General features: G+C 45.8%; 2 protein-coding genes across 8 annotated transcripts in view; both read left to right on the plus strand.

Moving 5' to 3' along the window:
* LOC135105811 (cell adhesion molecule Dscam2-like) overlaps positions 1–16,434 on the plus strand; it is a 103,091-nt gene extending 86,657 nt beyond the window's left edge. Inside the window, exons 8-14 of the mRNA XM_064014386.1 lie at positions 5,486–5,705; positions 7,249–7,489; positions 7,874–8,188; positions 8,307–8,579; positions 9,502–9,783; positions 11,691–11,810; positions 16,223–16,434. Coding sequence (XP_063870456.1) covers positions 5,486–5,705; positions 7,249–7,489; positions 7,874–8,188; positions 8,307–8,579; positions 9,502–9,783; positions 11,691–11,810; positions 16,223–16,311 — 1,540 coding nt within the window. The 3' untranslated portion in view covers positions 16,312–16,434. The remainder of the gene's footprint in view (positions 1–5,485; positions 5,706–7,248; positions 7,490–7,873; positions 8,189–8,306; positions 8,580–9,501; positions 9,784–11,690; positions 11,811–16,222) is intronic.
* A 165-nt stretch (positions 16,435–16,599) lies between these two features.
* LOC135105812 (cell adhesion molecule Dscam1-like) overlaps positions 16,600–17,500 on the plus strand; it is a 41,610-nt gene continuing 40,709 nt past the window's right edge. For 4 of the 7 annotated variants that reach the window (XM_064014389.1, XM_064014392.1, XM_064014387.1 and 1 more), the window contains exon 1: positions 16,604–16,987. The gene's annotated coding sequence lies outside the window, so the exon portion shown is untranslated. Of the gene's footprint in view, positions 16,988–17,500 lie in introns of all 7 variants that reach the window. The other 3 variants (XM_064014391.1, XM_064014393.1, XM_064014390.1) reach the window with 2 other exon arrangements.

Genomic DNA, 17,500 nt, shown 5'->3' on the forward strand with positions numbered 1-17,500 from the left:
GAAGAGAAGTAAGAGACAACATAAATGGATGAAATACGAGGAAAAGGATGGGTGGCAAGAGAGAGAAAGAGGAAAAATCTGATGAAAAGAGTAGGATATGGGAGGAGGAAAAGAAGGGCATAAGGAAACATGAAAGCAGGAAAGGAGGAAAGAGGAAGAAAAGTGATAGGAGTGCGGGACTGGAAAAAAATAGAGAGAGAGGAAAGAGGGAAAATTTAAATGGTGGTTAATGAAGATTTGGGAAAGAGGAAGAATAGAATGAGAAGAGGGAGATAAAGTAACAGGAGGAGGAAAGATAAAAGAATGGAGGTGGAGGGAAAGTAAGAGAAGGAAAGATGATGGAAAGAAGAGAGGGAGAAAGAGAGAAAGTAAGATAAGCAAAGAGAAAAAAAAGAAAAAAATATAAAACAAAACAAATAAACTAAAATAACCAACAGAAAATACGAAAAAAAGATAAAAAAAAATGAAAGAACAAAAGAGCGAAAAAGCGAAACGAGGTGAGTGAGGGAAGGCAACAGGACAAGGGAGAGCAAGGAAGGTGAGGTGAGGGGAAGGAGGGAGGGAAGAATGAGAGAGGGGAGGAAACGTAAATCCGAACTGAAGCGAATATTTAAGGAGCAAGAGTAAGGTTTATTGTAAATTACTCAGTGAAGTTACCAGCGTGTTGTTGAACGTGAAGGTCTAGTTTGTTTAGATTGAAAGAAAGGGAACAAGAGAGAGAGAGAGAGAGAGAGAGAGAGAGAGAGAGAGAGAGAGAGAGAGAGAGAGAGAGAGAGAGAGAGAGAGAGAGAGAGAGAGAGAGAGAGAGATAAGAATCAAAGGAGAGATAGAAAGAGAGGAGAGAGAAGAAAAGGGGGAAGAGAAAAAGGAAAGAGAGAGAAGAAGAAAAGGGAGGGAGGGAGAGAGAGAGACAAGGATAGATAAGAGGGAAAGGCATGAAAGGGGAAAATAGACTGGAGAGAAAAGAAAAGTAAGAGGAAGGGGAGAGAGAGAAACGAAAGAGGAGAGAAAAGTAAAGAAAGAAGGAAGGATAGGAAGGAGAAAGGGGAAGGGACAAGAGAAAGGGATGAAAAGAGAGAAGAAGATAAGTAAGGGAGGAAGAAAAAAGGAAGAGAGAGAAAGATAGGAGAGGAAAGGAAAAGAAAGAGGAGAGGAGAAGACGGAGAAAGGAAAAGATAAGAGGGAAGAGGAAGAAACGAGAAGAGAGGAACCGGAACAAGAGATGGAAGAGTGAAAAGAGAAAAGGGAGAAAAAAATTATGAAAGGATTTATGATTCTGGATGGAGAAACAAATTGAAAAGGATAAGGGAGATGGAAAGAATAAACAGACAGAGGAAAGGGAGTGAAATATGGAAGAAGCAGGGAAAGAGGAAGTGGAAGAGAGAAGTAGAAGAAGAGGAGGAGGAGGAGGAGGAGGGGAAGGATAAGAGGAAAGAGAAAGGAAAGTGAAGGGAAAATTTCACTGTAACTCTAGATTTTAAAGAGAGGAAAGAAAAAAAGAATATTTGGAAAAAGATAACGACAAAAAAAGAAAGGTAAAAAAAGGAAGATCTGATGGAAAAGATGTATATTTCTGGAAGAGGAAGCAAAGGAAAAAGGAGAAAAGATTAAAACAGAAGAAAAAGAAAGGAAAAATTGAAACAAATAGGATAAGAGGAAGGATGAAAAGTAGAAGGAGAGAAGGAGCGTAAAATTAACAAGAAGGGTAAGTCTGAAGAAGAGGGGAGAAAGAAAAGAGGAAGGGGAAGAGTGAAAAGAATAACGAAGGAGAGGAAAAAGAGGGATAGATAGGGGAAATAGGTAAGAATTGATAGAGGACTTAGATAGGGTAAGAGAAGGACGAGAGAGAGAGAGAGAGAGAGAGAGAGAGAGAGAGAGAGAGAGAGAGAGAGAGAGAGAGAGAGAGAGAGAGAGAGAGAGAGAGAGGTAAAGAAGATGCAATTATTTAAGATTCGATTACTAGTCATTATAACACCCCATTCTCTCTCTCTCTCTCTCTCTCTCTCTCTCTCTCTCTCTCTCTCTCTCTCTCTCTCTCTCTCTCTCTCTCTCACCCTTCCTTTCCCCAAAAGTAATAGTGATACTAAACTGTGCTATATTTGTGTTTCTCTTAATCACTCGAGCAAACACCAGCCAATCAGGGAGAGAGAGAGAGAGAGAGAGAGAGAGAGAGAGAGAGAGAGAGAGAGAGAGAGAGAGAGAGAGAGAGAGAGAGAGAGAGAGAGAGAGAGAGAGAGAGAGGAAGGGTAGCTGAGAATGAGAAAAGACAAAAAGAAATAAAAAAGGGAAGAAAAAATTAAATAGGAAATTGTGGAATGAGAAAAGAGAGAGAGAGAGAGAGAGAGAGAGAGAGAGAGAGAGAGAGAGAGAGAGAGAGAGAGAGAGAGAGAGAGAGAGAGAGAGAATAATCACTGGTAATCAAATCTTGAACTGCGTATTTTTCTATCTTTCTTTAATATTTTCTAATCTCTCTCTTCCTTCCCTTCCTCTTCCTCACAACAGGTAAAGTCCCCCGCGAATGGAAGTTAGCTCACGTCGCGCCAAACCTACAACAAAAAAAAAAAAAATAAATAAATAAATAAATAAAATAAATAAATAAATAAATAAATAAATAAATAAATAAATAAATAACTCGGATTATAAAATTGATTAGCTAAACCTCAGTAGTTTGCAAGTCAATGAAGACTACAGTTAGAGACAAGATCGTTAAGTACTGAGGAAAAAAATAAAAGTTATCAAAGGCTCAACACCTTTTCAGAATGAATTTTTCGTGTGTAACAAATTAGCTGGACTTTCTCAGTGAAGCACGTGACTTGTACGACGACGCTAATGGACACAATATTATTTGCCTTGATTTCCAAACGGCGCTTGACACCGCTTGCCATACGTGACTTGTTGACAAAAGTAAAAGTTCGTGGCGTAACATCAAACTGGCATGAATGGTTAGCAGATTGGCTCTATGGCAGAAAACAACGAATTGTAACAAGTGGACAAAGAGTCGATCAGCATAATGATAGTGGCGTTCCTCAAGGTTCATTAAGAGGACCAATACCTTTTATAGTGTGCATGAACGATATCAACGAAGGAATAAACTGTAAAATGTCAAAATTCGCAGACGACACCAAAATAATGAGTAAAATAACGTCAACGCTACAGAGGCGGAAAGCACAGAGGGACCTCCACACGCTAGTATGCTGGGCGGAAAAATGACAAATGAAATTCAATATAGAAAAATATGGTCCTTCATATCGGGGATAACAACGCTCATGCAAACTATGTAACGAATGATATTTCACTATCATGCTCTGACAAGGAAATAAGTCTTGGTGTCGTTGTATCAAGAGCCGAGTCAGCGCTGCTTAGAAACTGTACAGATTGCAAATAAGTTAGTAGGACTCGTAGAGGGAACTTTTGAATCTAAGAAAAGTGATACGTTATATAACTCACTCATGTGTTTACGTCTTGAAAATTGTAAATAGTGTAGGTCATCATAAAAAATACTTTTAAGTAACTAAAAAATACAGCTTAGAATTACTAAGATAATAGCGAAATTGCAAAATAAACCATGTGAGAAACATCAGATGAACTACGTGCATGTTTAGCCTGACAACACACAGGCTAATAGGGGAACATGACTGAAGTGTTCATTATTTTTAAGAAATACAGTAACTCAGACAACAATAGATATTTTATTACATATCACTCCAACGTCACAGGAAACAATGACTGGAAGATTATACAAAATCGTTCCAAATCCCTACAAACGAAACACTTCTTCTTTAATCGCGTCTTTAACATTTGGAACAAGCTTCTTTCTCAAAATGTGAACACTAATTCAGTCGAATCCTTTAAAACGAGACAGACAAATACCTAGAAGCGAATCCCTAACAAATAAATTTTCTCCTCCGAATAAACACACATGAAACATTGCTACAATACAGACTGCGAAATATTAAATGCACCCACACTGTGTCCATATTATATTACGGTGTTGATTTTCAGATAGCCAGACGTGTGGAGTTCACCATAGGGGGGAATAAGAGAGCTTCCTTTCATCCCCTCCTGTGAAAATTCCATGTCAACTTTTCAATACTATATGATACTTTTCCCCAATTATTTCCACGCCAGCACAGGGTGAAGAGAGTGATGGGTGGGGAGGAGCCTTTTGCTTTACTGTCCTATTTCTGTACCCTGTAGCTTGTCAGTAGTTCCCAAACACTCCTGCAATAACGTTAAAGTGTACTGCTGTTTGCTTGTTCTTTGTAATCCTATGTAATCCACTGTAATCCTTTTCCTTTCTTTATCCTGTTTCTGTTGCTTCCTCTTCCCATCCTCCCTCCCTCCCTTCAATCCTTCCTTCCCTCATTTTTCATTTCTCTTCTTTCTCTTGTTCTCTCTGTACTTCATTCATTTCTTTCCCCCTCCCCTCCCTTCCCTTCCCCTCCCGTCCCTTCCCTTCCCTTGCCTTCCCTTCCCTTCCCTCCCTATCCATACATTCTCCTCCTCTCTTTCCCTCACCTTTTCGCGTTCTGTTCCTCTCCTCCCCTTACACTCTCTCCCTCCCTCCCTCCTTCCCTCTCTCCTCTCCCTCTTGCAGCCTACGGAACCATCTGATTATCTAGAGGAAATAGGTGGGAGGGAGGGAGGGAGAGAGTGAGGGAGGGAAAGAGAAAGATGGATGACTAGGGTGAGAGAGGTAATGCGAGAGGGGAGAGGGGAGAGAAGGGGTGTGATGGAGGTGGAGAGATAGATGAAGTGGCGTGAGAGAGAGAGAGAGAGAGAGAGAGAGAGAGAGAGAGAGAGAGAGAGAGAGAGAGAGAGAGAGAGAGAGAGAGAGAGAGAGAGAGAGAGAGATGAGGGGTGGCATGGGTTGCAGGTGTGCAGGCTGGGGGGTGACATGGGGGGGTGACAGGTGTGATAATTATCGGGAAGGTGTCACGGGTGAAGGCTGAGGTGAGGTCAGCTTGTCGATATTGAGCATTCAGCGTGGATTCCTCTCTCTCTGTCTCTCTCTCTCTCTCTCTCTCTCTCTCTCTCTCTCTCTCTCTCTCTCTCTCTCTCTCTCTCTCTCTCTCTCTCTCATCCATGCAAATCTAGTCGTCTAATGTGATATAACTTAACTTTAACTCATGTAACTTACCAGACCTAATCTAAACTACCCTAAATTAGCCTAAGCCAACCTAACCTAACCAAGTCTAATTAATCTAACCTGTCTTACTAGCTTAATCTTACCTAACCTTATCTGATCTGGCTTAACCTAACTTAACTAACTTAACCTAACCTATCCTAACCTAACTTAACTAACTTAACCTAATCTATCCTAACGTAATTCACCTAACTAATCTAACTAACCTAACATAACCTAACCTATCCTAAACTAACCTAATTTAACCAAACTTAACCTAACCCAACCCAAACCAACGGAAACAAAGCTAAACCTAACCTAACCTAACCTAACCACCATTATTTCTTTCCACGCCCACAGCTGGACTCGAGAGGGCGTGGTCGGCGAACTGGGCAGCGTGGGCGGAGGCAGCGGCGGGCGTGTGTGGGTGCGCGGCTCGGTGGTGGGCGGCGCAAGGGCGGGAGCTGGTGACGCGGGCGGGTACACCTGTGTGGCTGCCAACGGGGCGGGCACAGACACCGCCCACTACACCCTTACAGTGGTCCAGGAGCTGCATGTCACCGCCCATCCCGCCCACCAGGTAAGGGGCCGATAGGTAGAAGGAGAGGGACGTGGGAGGTGATAGGAGGGTTGGGGGTATGGAAACATCAGGGGAGGGGATGGGAGAGGATGAGAGGGGATGGGACAGTAAGAGGATGGTCAGGAGACGGGATGAGAGGGGGTAAGGGGTAGTGGTAGCGGATGGCAGGGGAAGGGAGGGGAAGGGAAGATCATGGGAAGGGACGGAAGGGTCAAGGAGAGGATGAGGGGATCAGGGAGGTGAAGGAAAGTTCAGGGGAAAAGTGAGGGTCAGGGAGGGGAAGGGAAAGGGATGGGAGATCCAGGAGAGGGGAAGAGAAGGTCAGGGAGAAGGAAAAGTCAGGGGAGAGGATGGAAGGGGAAGAGAGGATCGGGGAAGATGTTGAAAGGGTCAAGGGAGGGGATGGAAGGGGAAGGGAAGGAGAGAGGAAGGGGAGGGGAGGATGGGAGGGGAAGGGAAGGGAAGGGGGAGGCAGGACAGATGTTCCTGTGTTTGTCATGTGTTGTCTCTGTGTCATCTTGTTCTTCGCGGGGCTTTTTATTTGCTTTTGTTTTTTGTCTTTTTTGTTTTTCTGCATTTCTTTTTAGTGTTGGTTTCTGTTATTGTTTGTGTTTTTGCTTTGTTTTGTTTTTATTTAGAGGTCTTCATTCTTCTTCCTCTTCTTTTTTTTCATCTTTCGTATTTTTTTCTATCCGTTCTTTTCCTTGTCTATATTTTCTTTATTTGTTGTTCTTGTTTTTACATTTTATTTACTTGCTTTTGTTCTTCTTTCTTTCTTTCTTTCTTTCTTTCTTTCTTTCTTTCTTTCTTTCTTCTTCTTCTTCTTCTTCTTCTTCTTCTTCTTCTTCTGGTTTTGATTCCTCTTCCTCAGCTCCTCCTCCTCCTCCTCCTCCTCCTCCTCCTCCTCCTCCTCCTCCTCCTCCTCATTTCGGTGCCCTCAGGACTTTCTCTTCCTTCCAAGTCTGTTTGTGACTCCTTCCTCTTATTATTATCTTTGTCCTCCTCCTCCTCCTCCTCCTCCCATCTTCTTTCTCCTCCTTCGCCGTCGCCGCCGCCGCCGCCGCCTCCTTTACCTTCTTCACTTCCTCTTCTTTTTCTGCTTCCCTGACTTTCCTTATTCCTCAATCTCACAATCTTTAACCCACTTCCTTCCTTTTTTCCCTTCACATTTCCTTCCACCACCACCACCACCACTACCGCCGCCGCCGCCGCCGCCGCCGCCGCCGCCGCCACAGTCATTCCAGCCTCCCATGCCCGGCGGAGTGTGAGTCTCTTGGTCAATATTTACGAGTATCGGGCGGCGGAGTGTCTTAGGGGCGGTGCCGACCTCCCGGAAAGAGTGAGGAGGGGGAGGCGGAAGAGAAAGATGAAGATAAGGAGGAGGAAGAGGGAGAGGAGGAGTCTGAGAGGCCCTAGGCACCAGAGATCCTCCCTCAGGGCTCATCTGGGTGCCTCAAACATTGATTATTGGGCCACTAATATATTCGTGTCGTCGGATGTAGAGGTGGCGAGGGGGACACTCACCCCTTCACCCTCCCGGCAGGTGGCTGCGGCAGGTGGGAGGGCGACGGTGGCCTGTCGTGTGGAGGGCTCTCCCGTGGCTGAGGTCCGGTGGTATAAGGACGGTGCCGCCATCCTCCCGCACGCCCACGGTCACATAATGCTGCAGGGGCGCGACACTCTGGTGCTGACGGGCGTGGGCGAGCGGGACGCGGGCGTGTATCAGTGTGTGGCGGCCAACAGTGTTGGGGAGGCCCAGGCAGCGTCCCATCTCACCATCCGAGGTAAGTATTTAGCGTCCTCTGTCTTGCCTTGCCTGATCTTCTCTTCCTCTTCTCAGAAGAGTGTTTCTTTGCCCCTCATCAGCCTCAAATCTCTCTCTCTCTCTCTCTCTCTCTCTCTCTCTCTCTCTCTCTCTCTCTCTCTCTCTCTCTCTCTCTCTCTCTCTCTCTCTCTCTCTCTCTCTCTCTCTCTCTCTCTCTCTCTCTCTCTCTCTCTCTCTCTCTCTCTCTCTCTCTCTCTCCCCTGCACAATCTCCTTCTGCCCCTGCCCCTCTACTCCCTTCACGACATAACCTCCTTTCCCTAACCTTACACCGTGCCACGCTCCCTGTTTTCCTTTCCTCTTCCGTCTCCTGATCGTCTCCGCTGACTCCTGTCCCGCCACAGATTCGCCGCCCACCCTGCGCCACACCTTCGTGGAGCAGACCCTGAGAGCGGGAGCCTCAGTGTCCCTCAAGTGCACGGCGCTGGGCCACCCGCCGCCCGTCATCACCTGGACCCTTGACGGCCGCCCCCTGGCACCCGCCGCGGACCACTACGGCGGGCAGCGGGTGTCTCTGGGCTCGTGGGTGGACCCCGCCGGCCAGGTGGTGAGTCAGGTGAACGTGAGTCGCGTCACACACCTTGACGGCGGCCGGTACGCCTGCACAGCCTCCAACGCCGCGGGTTCCACCTCGCACACGTCGCCGCTCAACGTGTACGGTACGTGGCCCGCTACACTCCTTATTCTCCATCCCCTAGCCTTCTTTGTCCGTGGAGGATGTGAGTTTCATGAGTGCCGTGGCCGCTGACTCACCCCTCAGGTCTATCCTCCCCGCAGGTCCCCCCACCGCCCGCGGCTCATCCAACGTGACGGTGGTGGAGGGCACGGAGGCCAAGGTGTCGTGCCCCGTGGCTGGATATCCCTTGGCGGGCGTGACGTGGGCACTACACGGGCGGCCCCTCACACCCACATCCCGCCGGGCGCCACGCGGGGACGGCACCCTCGTGATGCAGCGCGTGGAGGCAGATCATGACGTGGGGCGCTACTCCTGCACGGCCACAGGTCCCCAGGGCCGCGCAGACACCGCCTCCTTCTTCCTGTCTGTAGTCAGTAAGTGTGTAAAGAGAGAGAGAGAGAGAGAGAGAGAGAGAGAGAGAGAGAGAGAGAGAGAGAGAGAGAGAGAGAGAGAGAGAGAGAGAGAGAGAGAGAGTAGCTGCAAGGTAGTGAAGGCGGTAGTAACAGGTAGGTAGGAAAGGGAAGCAGAAGGAAATGAGGTTATAAAAAAAATGATGAGGACGGGGGAGGAGAGGAAGAGGAGGAGGAGGGGGAGGAGGAAGAGAGGAGGAGGAGGAGGAGGAGCAGGAGATAAGATATTTAGAGTAAACGACGGTGTTTTGACCTTATAAAAACTTCTCAGGTTACAAGGCCGGAATCAGAACACTGACTGACAGACGGACAGACAGACAGACAGTCATTGCAGTTAGTGATTCGTGGCGCTAAGTGGATGGAATTAATTAAGCTGTTCTCCCTTTCCCTTCCTTCCACCCTCCCTCTCCCTTCCCTTCCACCCTACACCAATTTTCCTCCTGTACTCTCCCTCTCCCTCTCCCTTCCGTCACATCCCATTATCCCTGTTTCCGCCTTCCAATCCTCCCTTTCCTCCCTTCCTTCCTCTCCTCTTTCTTGTCACTCTCTTCTCCCTTCCTTCCCATTCCATATTATTCCTTTTTATTTCTTCCATTCCTCTTTTCATTCTTTTTCCCTTCGTCCTTTCACCCTCCCCTTTCGTTTTCTCTTTATCCATTCCTCCCTTTCACTCCATTCATCCTCCTTTCTCTTCCCTTCCATTTCTTTTTCCCTTCGTCCATTCATTCCTATCTCACTCCATTCTCTTCCTCTATTCCTTCCTTCCATCTCTTTAATCATTCCTCTCTTCCATATATTACTCCTTCCTTCTTTCCTTCCGTCCGTGCTCTCAATCCCCAATTCCCTTCCATCCCTCCATCCTTCCCCACGCCTCCTCCACACGCAGAGCCGCCCGTACTAGCTGAGATAAAGTTCCAGGAAGGTCTAGTGGAGGGAATGAGACTCTCCGTCACCTGTTCCCTTCTGAGCGGCGACCTCCCAATCAGTCTCCGCTGGTCCCGCGACGGCCGCCCGCTGCCCCGCGACTCCAGCCTGACGGAGACACATTCGCAGTTTTTCTCCAACCTGGTCTTCGGGGAGATCAGGGGACGCCACGCCGGCCGCTACTCCTGCACCGCCTCCAACGCCGCCGCCTCTGCCACCGTCAGCGCCACCATGCATGTCCAAGGTGAGAGAGAGAGAGAGAGAGAGAGAGAGAGAGAGAGAGAGAGAGAGAGAGAGAGAGAGAGAGAGAGAGAGAGAGAGAGAGAGAGAGAGTAAATGAAATGCAATTGTAGATTAAGACAATAAACGTAAAGATTGCTGAATGAAAGTACATTTGTGTTAACTGTACAAAAGGATAAGAGGAGGAGGAGGAGGAGGAGGAGGAGGAGGAGAAGAAGAAGAAAAGGAGGAAGAGCAGGAGGATAAGGAAGAGATCCACAACTCTATTTTGTCCTTGTGAATACTATTAAGTTAGGATAGAGAGAGAGAGAGAGAGAGAGAGAGAGAGAGAGAGAGAGAGAGAGAGAGAGAGAGAGAGAGAGAGAGAGAGAGAGAGAGAGAGAGAGAGAGAGAGAGAGAGAGTCACCCCTTTCCCTGGGTTGGCGCCGCTTCATCATCAGTTTGATGTGTAGATTGTACCATAATTTCCATATATATTGCAACTTAAGGGCATAAGTTAACGTGCTTTGGGGCGTGATGTGGTGGAGCGGCGCGCTGGGTGGACAGGGAGGGCGGTGATGGAGTAGGTGGAGGAAAAAGAAGAGGAGGAGGAGGAGGAGGAAGTGATGGTGGTGGAAGGGAAAAACTGAAGGAAAAATACATTAGTGAAAGTTGCCAATAGTAAATTACATCATTGAGAGTAGAGAGTGAGAGAATCTTTGCTTACTTTCTTACTTTTTTTATGCTCGAAGATATAGAAAAAAAGAAAAGAAAAAGAATCAACATAATTTATCTATCAGTATTCTTTTTCTTCCCCTCACTCATCTTATTCTCTCTTTCTTTCTGTCCGTCTCTCTCCCCTCACTTCTCTCTTCTTTCTACTTCTCAGGAAAAGTTTTAAAAAGAATCACCATAACGTTTTTCCCTTCAGTCTTTTCTGTTTTCTTTCACTCACTCTCTTCTCTATCTATCTTCCCTTCTTGTTTTCTCTATTTCTCGCTTTCTTAGTCTACCTCCACTTCTTCATTCTTTTTCACTTTCCTTCTTTATTCCTTTCCTTTCCTTCCTCATTTTCCTCCTTTCCTCTTTTGCTCACCTTTCTCCCCCATTCACTTGTTTATTTCTCCCTCTTTTCTTTCACTTTCCTTTATTTTCTCTCCCTAATTTCTCTTAGCCTTCTCCTCCTTCCTCTCCTCTGTAACTCACTTTTCCTCTCTCCTCTCATTTTTCTACCCTCATTTATCATGGATTTTCTTTAACATTCTTTACTTTCTTTCTCCACTTCTTTTATCTCGCCTCTCTCTCTCTCTCTCTCTCTCTCTCTCTCTCTCTCTCTCTCTCTCTCTCTCTCTCTCTCTCTCTCTCTCTCTCTCTCTCTCTCTCTCTCTCTCTCTCTCTCTTGCACATCTTTTTCCTCATCTGCTCCACATCTCTCCCACTCTTCTCTCCCTCTCCCTCCTCTCCTCCTGCACACGTGAGATACAACAGGTGTGTTCTCTCCCTCTCCTCCACTCCCTGCCCCCCTCTCCCTCTCCCTCTCTCTTATCTCCTCCCTCACCTCCCAGAATTAAAAAAAAAATAGTTTTCAGTGGGAATAGTTTGTGTCAATTAGTCATCAAAGGGCACAGGCTAATTGATCTCTGCCCGTGTGGTTGTGTGGACAGGTAACCACACGCTTTCTCTCTCTCTCTCTCTCTCTCTCTCTCTCTCTCTCTCTCTCTCTCTCTCTCTCTCTCTCTCTCTCTCTCTCTGGCAAATCCCTTTTTTTCACATCCTCACTTCATTTCATCATTCTTCCATCCTTCCTTCTCCTCCTCCTCCTCCTCCTCCTCCTCCTCCTCCTCCTCCTCCTCCTCCTCCTCCTCCTCCTCCTCCTCCTCCTCCTCTTGTACTAACTCAAGCCCCCCTCCCTCCCTCTCTCTCCCCTGACAGTACCGCCGGCGTGGGTGGTGGAGCCCCAGGACGTGGCGGTGGTGGGCGGGGGAGAGGCGTCCCTAGAGTGCCACGCTCAAGGCACGCCCACGCCCACGCTCACCTGGAGGAAAGCCACAGGTGAGTCCCTTACGCATGAACACACACACAAAAAAAAAAAAAAAAAGAGAGAGAGAGAGAGAGAGAGAGAGAGAGAGAGAGAGAGAGAGAGAGAGAGAGAGAGAGAGAGAGAGAGAGAGAGAGAGAGAGATTGGGGGAAGGGTATTGGTAAGCTGTGACGTTCTTTATACACACACACACACACACACACACACACACAGGCAGGGTATTGATAAGTTAATGTTGCAGGTCTCAATCTTTCAGTACCAGGCGGTGTGTTGGAGATGACGCCTCTGCATCATTGAGAGAGAGAGAGAGAGAGAGAGAGAGAGAGAGAGAGAGAGAGAGAGAGAGAGAGAGAGAGAGAGAGAGAGAGAGAGAGAGAGAGAGAGAGAGAGAGAGAGAGAGAGAGAGAGAGAGAGAGAGAGAGAGAGAGAGAGAGAGAGAGAGAGAGAGAGAGATTTAGCCTTGAAATATTTGTATGCAGGTCAGAGGGAAGGTGGTGGTGGTGGTGGTAGTGGCATATGTAGTATTAGTAGTAGTATTAGTATTAGTATTAGTAGTAGTAGTAGTAGTAGTAGTAGTAGTAGTAGTAGTAGTAGTAGTTGTGGTGGCGGTATGATCTCGTAATTTATTTGTTTGTTTGTTTGTTCGTGTGTGTGTGTGTGTGTGTGTGTGTGTGTGTGTGTGTAAGCTGACGGGTGTTTGCAATGCGCTGATACATGGAAACTGGGACTGCGGTGAGTGTGGCGGCGCGGTAGTGGTGGTGATGGTGGTAGTGGTGGTGGTGGTGGTAGCGGTGGTGAAGGGAATACTGTTGCTTGATTGGTGGTGAAAATTGGTAGGTAGCTATTGGAGGTGGTGGTGGTGGTGGTGGTGGTGGTGTAGTGGTATTCAAGTAACCTAAAGTGATGATGGTATTGGTGGTGATAATTGGTGATAAAGATTGTTATGTTGCTGTTAGTTGTGGTGATGGTGATGGTAGAGTGGTAGTCAAGTAACCGAAAGTGATGATGGTAAGGATGGTGGTGGTGATGATGATGACTGACAAGGTGTTAGCAGTAGTGGTGGTGGTGATGGTGTTAGTGATACTGTGGTGAAACACTGGAATAGGGAAGAGGTAGTACTCATAATTGTAGTGGTAATAGTTGTGGTAATGATGGTGTGTTGTTAGTGATGATGGTAATGATAGTGACGATTATAGTGCTAGCAGTTGTGATGATAGTGAAAATGATGCTAAGAGTGAAAGTTATAGGAATGATAGTGATAATAACGAGAACACACACAATATACAATAATAATAAATTTAGTGAAAATAGCAGTAGTCGTAATAGTGTTGATGAAACTAATGACAGTAATAGTGAAAGTGACACGAATGATAGTGACACTCATGGTGAAAACAGTGAACACATCAGTATTCACAACAGTAGTAATGATAACAATAACAATAGCAGTGGAATTTGCATAAGTGATAGTGATAATATATTGGCCATGGCGATAGTAATTAATATAGTGATAATAATCATGGCGATAGCAACGAGAATAATGCTAATGGTAACTACTGATAGTGATAATGGTGCCAACAGGTAGGTGGGCATTTGTCAATCTAACGTCTCTGGAAACACACACACACACACACACACACAGAGAGAGAGAGAGAGAGAGAGAGAGAGAGAGAGAGAGAGAGAGAGAGAGAGAGAGAGAGAGAGAGAGAGAGAGAGAGAGAGAGAGAGAGAGAGAGAGAGAGAGAGAGAGTAATTGGATGCTCAGATGTATAGCAATAGAAGCTGGGGGGGCGGGGGAGGGACTGAGTGGGGCGGGGCTTTGTGCAGTCTTCAATGGCGTGGCAGCAGCAGGTGGAGGTGCGAGGGGGTGGTGGAGGCTGGTGGGGCTGATGGGGGTCGAACAGGGGGCCCACGTGTGGAGGGTGGGGGGATCGTGGTGTAGCAGTGATGACTTGTTGATGTTCATTAGTCCGGGATTGTGTTGTGCTGTGCCGCCCTTGTTGTGCTGAGAGAGAGAGAGAGAGAGAGAGAGAGAGAGAGAGAGAGAGAGAGAGAGAGAGAGAGAGAGAGAGAGACTATTCCTCCACTGATACTTCTCTTTCCTCTCTTCCTCCTCCTCCTCCTCCTCCTCCTCCTCCTCCTCCTCCTCCTCTTCCTCCTCCTCCTCCTGCCATAAAAAAATGAGGCGCAGCAGGAAAATTGCCAAAATCTTTAATGGACGGCGTGACAGCTCAGTAAGCGGCGGCGTGCTATCATAAGCCAGGAAATTATTTTCACTTAAACTTTGACAGCGTTATTACAATGTTATTAACACTGCTGCTGCCGCCGCCACTACTGCTGCTGTTACTACTACTACTACTACTACTACTACTACTACTACTATTACTACTACTACTACTACTACTACTACTACTATTATACTACTACTACTACTACTACTACTACTACTACTACTACTACTACTACTACTACTACTACTACTACTACTACTACTACCACCATTACTGAAGTTACTCCCTGCCCAGCAAAGGATTACTAGCATCTTTGGTAATCTAGTTTATGATTTTCCTCATATCTTATTATTTATCGTCATATTTTTTCTGTTATTTCATTGTTCTATATTTCCTATTTCGTCGTTTACTGTATTTGCCTTTATTTCATTGTTTATATGCTACTACTACTACTACTACTACTACTGCTGCTGCTGCTGCTGCTGCTGCCATCATTATCTTTCACCATTATAGTATTGCCCGTAGTAAGAGTGTCAGTCTGGCTGTATACACAAAGGCCGGGCTGGAAGAATACTGTCACCGTGTTCTCTGCGGGTCGTGACAGGTGACTGGAGGGGATGAAGAGAGGGGCACTGCAAACTCCTTTCTTTGTGTTCTTGTCCCTTGTAATGAGGCTTAGCTTAACGTGTTGTGTAGATCGATAGCACATACGTATTACAACAACAACAACAACAACAAAGAGTAATGATGATGGTAACTGTCTTTATTATTATTACTATTATTATTATCATCATCATCATCATTATTATTATTATTATTATTATTATTATTATTATTATTATTATTATTATTATTATGATCATTATAACGATAACAATCATAATAACAATGCAGTCCTATTGTTGTAAGAGATTAAGAGGAGAGGGATGATGGGAGGGGGAGGAGGAGTAAGGGATTTCAGTAGGGGGGCGTAGAACAGGGATGTTGGGAGGGCGTGGGGAGGCATATTATGAAGGAGGGGGAGGGGGCAGGGGGGAGGTACAGGATGCAGGTCAGACGAACAAAAGAATCAAAGCAAAAAGGATTGACTCAACGAAACCTATCCATCCGTCCATCCAACACACACACACACACACACACACACACACACACACACACACACACACACACACACACACGACTGATGAAAAACATTATTTTTACTGGCCTTATTTTTAATTTTTTGTTTTCTTTCGCTTCCTTCTTTCAGTTCTTTCTTTTCATTTTCTTTCATATTTTCCATCCATCTTCCCTTTTGTTGTTGTTGTTGTTGTTGTTGTTGTTGTTTAGTTTCATCTTTCATTTCTGTTACTTAATCTGAATGTCACTTTGTAATGTAGTAGTAGTAATGGTAGTAGTAGTAGTAGTAGTAGTAGTAGTAGTAGTAGTAGTAGTAGTACTTTGAATACAAGACACCTTTACAAGCTTTGTTTTCTTTAATTATACACACTAAACACTTTACAGTCACTTTACACTTTTATTTCATTTACTCGTACACATCAGAATATTTCTCTCACTAAAACCTTTTCCACTAAACCTCCAAAAAAGCCACTGCTGTTTATTCTTCCATTGTGTTATTTTGTATTTGTGTATTTGTATCTCATAGCTTAGTCATCGATGTGTGTGTGTGTGTGTGTATGTGTGTGTGTGTGTAAAATGACCATATGTATGTACGTTTGTCTTCTTTATTTTGATGAGGTGTTTCCATTCCTTTATTTATTTTTCTCTTCTTGCTCTTGTTCCGTTTGTTCTTCCTTTGCGTTCCTTTGTATTTAGATTTGTAGTAATCAATAACGTTTTTTTTCTCTTGTTATTCCTTTTGCGTTCCTTTGTATTTACATTAATGGATATCTTCTTATTTTCTTTTTCTATTGTTTTCCTTCGTATCTGTATTTCATAACCAAATAACGTTCCTTCTTTATTTTTTCTCTTTTCTTCTTGTTCTTGCCATTTTTATGCTTTCCTTGCATGTATTTCATAGCTTAATAACCGATGTCTTTCTTCTTGTTCTGTTTTTCCATTACGTTCCTTCGTATCTGTATTTCATAGCCAAATAACATTCTTTTTTTTTCTTTTTTCCTTCTTGTTATTTCCCTATTTGTTCTTTTTTTGCATTTGTATTTCATAGCCTAAATAATCGATGTCTTTGTGGGTGCAGCAGGTTACGGGGTCAGACGAGTGGAGTGTGGTGCGCGGGGACGGCTGGCGGGTGAGGCTGAGGCGGCCGGGTTCCCTGTCCATCCGTGATGCTCGAGCTGAAGACGCCGGGAGATACTTGTGCCAGGCAGAGAACAGCGTCACTCCGCCCATCTCTAAGACCATCACCCTCACTGTGCTGGGTGCGTGTGTGTGTGTGTGTGTGTGTGTGTGTGTGTGTGTGTGTGTGTGTGTGTGTGGTGTGTGAGGAGGGGGAGGATGGATGTGTTTTTGTCTTAGCTCTGATGGTACCCGCCCTTTTTTTTTTTTTTTTTGTTCTTATTTTTTCGTTGATCTTGTTCTTTTTCATTATTATTATTATTATTTTTTTTTTCAAATTTTCTTCTTTTACTCTTCCTCCTCCCCCTTCTTCCTCTGCATACTTTCCACCCTTCCTCCGCCACAGCTCCTTACCCTCAGTTCTCTCTCCTGGCGACAGAGGGGAGCGCGGATGGAGGAGAAAGTTATCAACCAATCCGTGGCGGTCGGCGAGCACCTGAGTCTCCGCTGCCCTGCCCGCGGTGACCTGCCCCTGTCTTTCACGTGGGCCAGGGACGGGGTGACACTCTCGGGCGGCGGGGGAGGAGGAGGTGAGACTGGAGGAGGGCGGGAGGACCTCAGTGTTGGTGCTACCTGCTACTCTTCGCTCCCAGGCTGGCGTGTATACGTGTCATGCCGCTAACAGGATATGGGTCCGACTCCTCCACCTTCTTTCTCAATGTGGTCGGTGAGTGAGGGTAATGGTATGTGTGTGTGGTGTGTGTGTGTGTGTGACTTCGTCTGCTGTTCACCCCACCAGCCGTTCCCCTACGGAAAGAGCTCAGAGCTCACAGTGGCCGATCTTTGGGTAGGACTGAGACAACTGACACACCACACACCAAAACAGCCAGGTCACAACCAGGTTACATCCCGTACCTACTTGCTGCTAGGTGAACAGGGACTACACATTAAGAGGCTCGCTCATTTGTCTCGCCGCGCCCGGGATTAGAAACCGGGCCTTCTTGGTTGAGTTGAGCGTGCTAACCACTACAACTAACACCTATACTACGCGGTGTGTGTGTGTGTGTGTATGTGTGTGTGTGTGTGTGTGTGTGTGTGTGTGTTATTATTTTGTACCAGTTCGTAATAGGGGAAGTGTGTAGTGTTAGTTTAGTAGATTAGTGCAATTAAGAATGGATCCGATTATAGTGTTAAGGAAGCTTCACAGTGACAAGACAAATCTGTTTATTTTCGCCGGAAA

This window comes from Scylla paramamosain, chromosome 12, assembly GCF_035594125.1.
Source record: "Scylla paramamosain isolate STU-SP2022 chromosome 12, ASM3559412v1, whole genome shotgun sequence".
In the NCBI taxonomy this organism is placed as follows: domain Eukaryota; kingdom Metazoa; phylum Arthropoda; class Malacostraca; order Decapoda; family Portunidae; genus Scylla; species Scylla paramamosain.